This window comes from Salpingoeca rosetta (assembly GCF_000188695.1).
Source record: "Salpingoeca rosetta unplaced genomic scaffold supercont1.28, whole genome shotgun sequence".
In the NCBI taxonomy this organism is placed as follows: domain Eukaryota; class Choanoflagellata; order Craspedida; family Salpingoecidae; genus Salpingoeca; species Salpingoeca rosetta.
The window spans coordinates 475703-485376 of NW_004754906.1; the positions used below are offsets into that span (position 1 = coordinate 475703).

Consider the following 9674-nt stretch of genomic DNA (forward strand, 5'->3'; position numbering starts at 1 on the left):
CATACGCATACACGGGGCTGAGGGCGGGCGCACAAAACAAAATAGCATGTCCCCACCACTCCCCCCCAGTCCACGACCAAAGCAGTGCGCATCTGGTGCCAAGAACAACCTTTTTTTTCTCAAACACGGAACGAGAGAAACCATAGTCTTGTTTGAAGAGGAGGTACAGGCGCTCGCACAGGCCCTCAATAAACGTCTCGTCGCGCAGCTGTGGCAGCAGCTTCTCAACAATGTCGTCGCGGAACCGGAAGCGCGCCTGCCAACGGTGTGCAAATGTGTGTGTGTGTGTGTGTGTGTGTGTGTGTGTGTGTGTGTGTGTGTGTGTGTGTGTGTGTGTGTGTGTGTGTGTGTGTGTGTGTGTGTGTGCGCGCGCGCGCTGGGGGGGGGGGCGTAATGTAATCTCAATCAAGCAAGTCATCGCCGGACCCTACGTGGCTTCAAACACAAATGTGCACCAAGCACACACACACACACACGTGCACACACACACACACACACAATCGCAGACAAGGAACACCCTTTGCCTGCCAACCCACCAGGTACAGCCACGCCCAATAGTATGGATAAGCACGCCAGTTGTCCGGGTGTTTCTTTGGGAACGAAAGTCCGTTATCAATGGCGGCGAGCTGGATGCTTTCTCCGTTTCCGTCCTCGTCCGCCTGCCATCACAACAACACCATGAGCAGCAAGAACAGCATGAAAGAAGCACGTGAATCTGTGGGCGTGGGGGGGGGGGGCGAAGTTTGACACTGTTCGAAGCACACTCGAGTGAATTGGGCCACTCCTGTATCTTCTCAGCGCGCACGACGGGCCGATGGGCGAATGAACGGGCGGGCGAAGGACATGCTGTACAAATACACACACACACATACACACAATACATAACACACAACACACACACACAGCACACACAACACACGCGCGCACCGGGGTGAATCGGAGGAGCCAATTGTCGTTGCCTCTGTCTGTATTTCGGGTGAGGTAGTCTAAGACAACCATGTGCTGGAACTGGCGCGTCAGGCTGTCCTGTGTTTCCGGCTGCAACTCATCAAAGTTGAGCGAGCGAAGCACCTCTGACGCGTCCTTGAAGCCGCGCACAAACACCTGGAAGGAGCCGATTTTGGGCGGCAGGCCCTGGCGCAGGTGCTTCCCAACCTGTCAATCGCACGCAGATGGGCAGTGGTGGAAGCAATGAGGAGGAGGTGGCGGTAGTGGTGGAGGTGCAATAACTGACCGATGGACTGGGATCAAGGGGCGCAGAACGAAGCTATGCCAAGTACAATGTAACGACGCACACACACACATACACACAGGCACGCATACACAAACATGCACACAGGCATACACACGCACACCATATCCTTACACACACACACACACACACACACATACACTACATCCGCACCGTCTCTGGGAAGCGGCGAGATGCGCTCTGCACAGCGCGTGCGCGTGCACGATCAAATCGGGAATAGTGGAAGCTTGAGCTGACAAGCCTGACCACCTTTGTCTTGGGCACAATATTCAGGCCGAGGGCTTGGTCGACAAGCGATGCACCGGCTTCAGACAGGTAGCCTGAGGGAGGCGCACATGTGTGCGTGTGTGTGTGTTTGCGTATTGGGAAGCACGTGTTGACGTGAGTGCATGCCAATGGGCTGCTCGCGCACTTATACCACAGGTGATAGAGCAGGGTTGCTTATCACACGCACGTATATCTACGCTTGCAATCACTCACCCACACCCACACACATCCATAACCCACACACACACACACACACACACACACACACACACACACATGCCCCCTCATGTGCACGCTGCACCTTGGTTTTGTGGGAGGCAGTCGCGACCATAGCACCAGCAGCAGAAATGCTTCTGGATCCACTTGCCCCATTTCGGGTTCAGGTGCCCGTATGGCTCCTCGTTCTTGGGTTTGAATACGCCGACAATCTCGTTGCTCGTGTTACGGCAGAAGTACGATCCACTCGACCCTTGCAAGATCCTACACCACACACATGAGCAGTTAGAGCCAAGTCGAGGGCGCAGCACGTAGTCTCATGCACCCAAGGCACGCCTCCAATCGCAACCTTCAATTAACACACACACACACACACATACGCAACATTTGGGTCTTACATTTCCGGGAGAATGTCCTCTGCGATGGCCTGCTCCACACTCGCGATCATGTGTGCAAAGTTGGCATCCTGCTTGCTCCCAGGCCCGCTCTCCTGTTCCACACACACACACACACACACACACATCAACGCACACAGTAAGATTGAGGATCGTGGGCTTGTTTGAAGGTAATTGGCCATGGGGAAACAAGCGAAATCATGAACAGTTGCGGAGCATGAACAGCAATAGCGGATCGTGCATGTAACTGCAGCGGAGGAAGAAAGACATGACGCACATCCAGGAGCGGTGTGTTCAGCCCAACTTGCTCGCCATAGATTTCATGGTCGGACATGTCCGACTCGTCGTCCATCTAGTCGTGATGCGTGTGTGTGTATGCGGCGTATGTGTGTGTGTGTGTGTGTGTGTGTGTGTGTGTGGCGTGTGTGTTCGTGTGTGTTCGTGTGTGTGTGTGTGTGTGTGTGTGTGTGTGTGTGTGTGTGCGTGTGCGTGTGCGTGTGCGTGTGCGTGTGTGTGTGTGTGTGCGTGAGAGAAAGGGGAGGAGGGGGAGGAAGGAAGGTCTGTGGACGTGGTCGAGGCGACAGCTGCAAATGTGTGATGTGATGCGATGTTTGTGCCTGCGCCAAACAACGACACGACGAGGCAAGGGTTCACAACCTAGCACAGCATCAACCAACTCAAACACACACACACATGCACACACACATGCACACACACACACATTCACACATATACGAACATACACACATACACACATACACACATCCGCGGGTACCTGGTGTCGCTTGTCTTGTCTTGCCCTGTTGGTCCTTCTCGCTTCCTGCTCTCCACGTCCACGGTCTTGCTCTGTGTCTTCGGTGTGCTGGACGTTCTGTGTGTGCGTTTGCTGAGTGGATAAGTGCTGACTCAGCGAAAACCGCCACCACCACAAAAACGGTCGCAGAGCAGCCAACCACAAGCAAAAGCACAACACCTCCAAACAGCCAGCCACAGGACTCGCCCCGTGTGTGTGTGTGCAGGAGGATGACAAGAGGATGGCTGGGCTTGGATCAACGATAGGGGCGTACTCCCTGCAGGCGTACTTGGGGCAGGGTGGCTTTGCACGCGTGTACCGTGCCGTGGATCTGTCGTCCAAGCGCAACGTCGCGCTCAAGGTGATTGACAAGGCGAAGCTTGTCAAGGACCAGGACCTTGTGGGGCGTGTGCGGCGGGAGATCCAGCTGCACAGTGGCCTCCTCCACCAGCACATCCTCAGGCTGTACCACTACTTTGAGGACGACAAGGGCGTGTACCTAGTCCTGGAGCTGGCCGAGTACGGCAACATCCAATCCTATATCCAAGACACGCTGCAGCGCAAGCTCACCGAGGTCGAGGCCCGCGAATACTTTGCACAGGTCAGTGTGTTTTTGCGAATGCGTGAGTGAGTGTGCGAGTGAGTGCTGGCACTGTGTGTGTGTGTGTGTGTGTGTGTGTGTGCGTGAGTGCTGACTCTGTGTGTGTGTGTGTGTGTGCGTGAGTGCTGACTCTGTGTGCGTGAGAGAGAGAGAGAGAGCGAGCGAGTGAACAAGAACAAGGGGTTACTCAATGAGTGCGCGAGCGTGTGTGCGAGTCATCTCTTGCACACCTCGTGCACACCTCGCCCGCTTCCCTATACAGTCGCACATAGACGCGCACCTCCTTCCCACCCACCCGATTAATGCGTCTCACGAACATTGTTTGCTTTCGTTTAACTCCCCCCCCCTTTGCGTCCTACCTCAACAATGCTTGTTAGACTGCGCAAGCAGTGGAGTACCTGCACGCCAGTGGCATTGTGCATCGTGACATCTCCAACACCAACGTGCTGCTAACGAAAGAGCTGCGCGTGAAGCTGGGCGACTTTGGGCTGGCGAAGAAGACAACTGGGTCTGATGACGACGCCGCCCTCGTCACGCTGTGCGGAACCCCGAACTTCCTCTCCCCAGAGGTGGTTGCACGCAACAAGCAGAGCTTCCCCGTCGACATCTTCTCCCTTGGCTGTCTGCTGTACTACTTCATTGTCGGAAAGCCGCCCTTTGACACGCGCGGGAACGACGCCGTCAGAGAAACGCTGCGCAAAGTGGCAGAGGTGGACTTCCACATCCCCGACACTGTGCCACAGGACGCAGCAGACCTCATCCGCGCCATGATGCAAAAGGTGTGTGTGTGCATGTACGCATGTTTCAGCTTGAGTGAGAGAGAGAGAGACAGACAGACAGAGAGAGAGAGAGAGAGACAGAGAGAGACAGAGAGAGAGAGAGAGACAGAGAGAGAGAGAGAGAGAGAGAGAGGCCGGGTTTCTTGTCGCATTCTGTATGCAGTAGCTCTTGTGATTCCAATCCCTTCACGAGGAATTGCACTGGCACATGCATTACGTAGGCACACACACACACACACACACACAAACTCACTCACTCACACAAACACACTCACACACACTCGCACACATACACGTACATACATGCAGGACGCAAGCGCGCGGCCTTCCATCCGCGATGTGCTGCGCCACCCGTTCATCACACGACGCAATCAGATCCTGAGCGACCTCTATGAACCTTCGCTCGCCAACCCGGTGTTGTCGCCGCAGGCGAGCAACAAAGCGGCAGCGGGCAACCACGCAGCCAGCGCAGATGCGGCTGCCATGAATGGCGGGAACACCGACACAGTGACGCGCCTTGGCGAGCACAGGCACAGCACTTCCCAACTCCAGCAGCCAGCACTCGGAGATACAAGCAATCACAGCGCCCCTGGCACGACAGAGCCAATGGCTTCAAGCCCACGACAACAACTCCACCAACAACAGCAGCAGAAGCAGTCCAAGCAGCCAGCATCGCTGGAAACACCTCCACGTCTCCTCACACACCGCCTGCCAGCTGTTCATGATCCACGCGCAGCGGCAGCAACAGCACATGGCAAGACACAGCCTCGCAGCACCTACCCCACCACCACCACCAACACCAACGCCAACAGTGGTACTGTTGACATGGGTGCGAGTGGCGGTCGGGAGGGGCGAACACAAGCATATGCGCACACGATGAACAGTGGGGTGAGTGGACGCCGCCGCCACCAGACAACCCTGGCACGACACGACGCACGAAACGATGGTGATGGTGTTGATCATACTGATGATGATGATGATAACGGGGGTGTGCATGGGGGACACGGAGCAACGCCACGAGCGACAAGAGCAGGAGCAACTGTGATGGCAGCCGGTGATGTGAGCAGCGGTGTTGGTGCTGATGGAGACGGAAGAGAAACTAGAGGCGAAGTTGTGGAGCAAGGTGGTTACGGCGGCAGCAGCAGAGGGAGGATGGGCGATTTTTCAACCGCTGCTGCAGCACGTGCGACACCGACCACCACCACCACCACATCAGCATCCAAGCTCCATCCAGGCGTGGTCTCCACAGCCACCTCATCCACTCCCAACTCCGCTTATCAGTCACAGCAGCAACATGAACGGCAGCACGGACAACGGCGTGACAGGCGTGGCTCGGCGTCGAAGAGTGATGGCCGATCGAAACGTTCCGTGCACATTTACGATCACCCGCGGATCCTCGCGGATGGAGGAACCACGTCTTCGATGTCAAGTGTTGCGTCACTGCCGTCGTTTACCGCCCTGAACGACATTCCGGGCCTGTCCTTCACGCAATCGGCAGCACACCAACGCAGCAGTGCGGCGACAGCAAATGGTGCACCAGCGACAGCGCATGGTGCAACAGGTGCAAAGGCAGCGGCAGCTTCAGTGTCGGCTGAGGGGGGCGGATGGCGGCGTGGGCGATCGTCGCTCTCGCGCTTGCAGTCGAGCTTGTCCGTGCCTGCAAGCACGAGCGATTCGCAACCACACGCACACATGCGCACGCACGCGGGCGAAGAGAGAAACCAGACAGAGCCCACAGCGACAACCAGAGCAGTCGCGGGGAGTGGCAGTAACAGCAGCAGTCACGACGGTGATGGTATCAGCGGTGCACGAGTGGGTGAATGGCAACAGCGACAGCGGCGCTACGATCACTCTGCATACACGAGCGACACGCAGAGCAATGACGATGACACGCAGCAACAGCAGCAACAACAGCATGAGCAGCCATGGCGAAGCCACCGTGAGTACGAGCGAATTCAACAACAAGGTACATATCCATCCTACGATCACCAAGGCCAGCAGCATCAGCACCACCGACAACAACACGAACAGCAGCAGCAGCAGTTGTACCACCAACGAGAGCCTGTGATTGGCGGCAACAGCAGCAGTTCACGTGTGCATATGGACGCGATGTTTCCGGATGATTTGCGGGAAAGATTTCCACGCACAGCGGGGCTGCTGTCACAACGCAATTCGCTGCGGCGAGGGCAGACAGCCAATGTCGATGACGATGATCGTGGTGTTCGTGATGGTGGTGGAGATGTCGATGGTGGTGGCGATGTCGGTGGTGGTGGCGATGTCGATGGTGGCGATGTCGATGGTGGTGGAGATGTCGATGGTGGTGGTGCAAACGAGACTGAGGCACGTGGTGACCGTGACCACAGCTACCATTCCAACCACCCTTCGCAAGCCCCACACTACCACGACCACCATCAACAACGACATCATCAACAACAACATCAACAGCAACCAGAGCAGCAACATCATAAAGATCATACCTCCACCAATGTCCATGATGATGGTGGTGACGATAGCGGTGATGACGGGATTGTGTCTGCTGTGCAGTTGAGTCCGTCCACGTCGTTTGGGCTTCCCCGCATCGACACAGCACGCCTACTACCCATGGTCCACCACTGGCATGCAGCCAGCGTACGTTGTTGTTGTTTAAGTTGTTGTTGTTGTTGTTTAAGTTGTTGTTGTTTAAGTTGTTGTTGTTGTTTAAGTTGTTGTTGTTTAAGTTGTTGTTGTTTAAGTTGTTGTTGTTGTTTAAGTTGTTGTTGTTGTTGTTGTTCTGGAAGTGTGTGTGTGTGCCTGTGTGCCTGTGTGCCTATGCTTTTTCGCACGCGCACTTGTTTTGCGGTTGCCGTACCTTATTTAACTTGGGCGCAACCGCTCACGCATGGCGACATTGCAACAACAGGTGGAAATTGCGTCGGATGGAAGCGCCCATCTCCGAATCACCGGGAAACACCGCGTGAACCATCACAGCGCCACCGACAGCGACAGCGAATGGGACGAAATGCTGACGGTGCAGCCGGGTGGCCGCGTTGTCCGCGTGGTGAGCAACCGCCCTGGCAACACATTCGATAAGGTGCGTGTACATGTGTGCGTACGTTTGCAAGCAAATTATGATTGCGCGTATGCTGGTCATCATGGCCACGTCGTCGTTCACACAACTATAGATACACACACGCACACGCACACTCACTCACACACTCACTTACACGCACACACGCACTCTCTCACACTCACACGCACACACACACCCATTCACACACACATGCACACACCCATTCACACACGCGTGTCGAATGGAGTTTAGATCTTCACGGTGAGCACGCTGCCTGCGCGTCACCACACGCGCTACCGCCAGCTGCACCGCGTCGTAGAGATGATTCGTGCAAAGACACCCAAGGTCGTCATCTACAGCAGACAGTGCAAGACCATGGTACGTTGGCTTTGGGATCGTGTTCAACGTGGTGCCAACTAGCTTCGTGTCTCGACAGGATACACAAACACGGACACAGTGATTGACTCATTCATGCACACGCACAACCGAAATTGTCTCCTTCCTACCTCGCCCATGTGCACTGTGGTATGTTCTGTTTTGCGTTGTGCTGTTGCGTGTGTGCTGTCGTGTGTGTACTGTGTGCTCCTCTGTTGTGCAGCTGATGGAGAACACGCCGCCGGATATTGCCGTGCACTTTCCATCCGACCTTGAAGGTGATGCCTGGATCTGTGTGTGTGTGTGTCTGTCTGTCTGTCTGTCTGTCTGTCTGTGTGTGTGTGTGTGTGTGCGTGCGTGTGTGTGTGCGTATGTTTGTGAGGGGGAGCGTAATTGTACAGTCGTGTCTTGGCCCTGCATGCGTGAAGGCGGGTGTGCATCATGCATGCTTTTGGACTCACACCATGTCATTGTTGCGTTGGATGTGCGTGCAGTTGTGTTCAATCAAGCGAAGAACACAATAACAGCCACCTCCCGTGGGAAACAGCTCTTCTCTTCACACTGTACGTGGTCGCTCGCTGTTTGATCACATAGCTCTTATGGCACATGCAGCGTTAATATGGCACCGTTTGTGACCTCCATCACTCGATGCTCACAATAACACATACACACACGTACACACACTCACATACACACATGACACACACGAATGACACGCGTGCACGTAGATGTGCTCGGGGAGCATGCACCGCTGTCCATTCCATCTGCTGTATCGACCGAAGTCCACGCGGCCATTCGCACAGCAGAGGGCTGCAGGCGCATCCACGCACAGCACGCGAACATGGCGGCACACCTGGCTGAAGGTGACGCCTTTCGTTTGTTGTTCTTGTTCTTGTTCTTTTTGTGGTCATGCAATCAAACACATATTTGTGGTTTTGAACCAGCGCCCTCTTTGTGTCTCACCAACTTCCCCGTTTTCCCCGCCCACCTCGTTTGTTTTCTCGTTCAGGCGAGGGGGCGACGTCGTTGTTTCCGCTTCGTCTCGGATCACGCAGGTAGCAATGCAGTGTGATGCGCAGTGCAGTGTGGTGCACTGCGGTGCGGTGTGGTGTGACACAAACACGCAATTGCCCTCGTGTTCTTGTCGCACTCTGCTCAGTACTCTTCTTGCGGTGCAGAATACTCTGGCCCACTTCCTTGCTGCTCGCTCCACCCATTTCTTCCGCCGTCCAACCACTGGTCTTCATCATTCAATCCACTCACTCTCCACTTCGCTTTCTTCCTCCCACTTCCTCTGCACAATCCTTGCAGGGACTACCACGCCGCGCGTACTGAAGTGCACGGCCACAACCGCTCCGACACAACAGCAGCACGCGCTGATGACGATGATTATGTTGATGATGAACGTGTGCATGAGACGCCAGATGAACACGAGCACCAGACTGCCCAAGATGCGTCCTCTCAGCACCCGGCCATCAACGATACACCACCCCCACACCAGCAACACCACCACCACCAGCAGGCGGACACATCCATGACCCAACATGTGTCTGTGTCGGCAGCGACGACCTTCAAGGCAGGGGCTGGGTTCAGTGACGTGGCGCCACCGCCAGAAAGCGAAGCGGGAGCCGCCACTGCGCTGGGCGACGTGCAGCAGCTTGGGCACCCGTCAAACGTGGTGTACTTGCAACACATGCCCGGGTATGGCTGGGGTGTGCTCGTGTCGACGGGAGGAGTGATGCTGCTGCTGCAGAACGGCAGCCGCCTCTCGCTCTCTGCGGACGCGTCAGAGGTTGAGTTTGCTTCACCCGATGCGCAAATCACCAGGTGTGTATTCCGTGTGTGTGTGTGTGTGTGTGTGTGTGTGTGTGTGTGTGTGTGTGTGTGTGTGTGTGTGTGTGTTCCGTGTATGTGTGTATTCCGTGTGTGTGTGTGTGTGTATTCCGT

The 9674-nt window shown here is 55.6% G+C and overlaps 2 protein-coding genes across 2 annotated transcripts in view; one reads left to right on the plus strand and one right to left on the minus strand.

The window, feature by feature from the left end:
- PTSG_09381 (phosphatidylinositol kinase) overlaps positions 1–3019 on the minus strand; it is a 4041-nt gene extending 1022 nt beyond the window's left edge. Inside the window, exons 1-8 of the mRNA XM_004989580.1 lie at positions 2906–3019; positions 2408–2482; positions 2134–2225; positions 1821–1999; positions 1406–1572; positions 928–1155; positions 537–659; positions 110–256 (exon numbers count right to left, since the gene is read on the minus strand). Of these exons, the coding sequence (XP_004989637.1) occupies positions 110–256; positions 537–659; positions 928–1155; positions 1406–1572; positions 1821–1999; positions 2134–2225; positions 2408–2482 (1011 nt within the window). The 5' untranslated portion in view covers positions 2906–3019. The remainder of the gene's footprint in view (positions 1–109; positions 257–536; positions 660–927; positions 1156–1405; positions 1573–1820; positions 2000–2133; positions 2226–2407; positions 2483–2905) is intronic.
- Positions 3020–3052: 33 nt separating this feature from the next.
- Positions 3053–9674, plus strand: part of PTSG_09382 (PLK/SAK protein kinase) — a 7259-nt gene continuing 637 nt past the window's right edge. Inside the window, exons 1-10 of the mRNA XM_004989581.1 lie at positions 3053–3524; positions 3902–4303; positions 4613–6931; positions 7203–7373; positions 7605–7730; positions 7951–8005; positions 8222–8290; positions 8456–8590; positions 8737–8782; positions 9039–9554. Of these exons, the coding sequence (XP_004989638.1) occupies positions 3165–3524; positions 3902–4303; positions 4613–6931; positions 7203–7373; positions 7605–7730; positions 7951–8005; positions 8222–8290; positions 8456–8590; positions 8737–8782; positions 9039–9554 (4199 nt within the window). The 5' untranslated portion in view covers positions 3053–3164. The remainder of the gene's footprint in view (positions 3525–3901; positions 4304–4612; positions 6932–7202; positions 7374–7604; positions 7731–7950; positions 8006–8221; positions 8291–8455; positions 8591–8736; positions 8783–9038; positions 9555–9674) is intronic.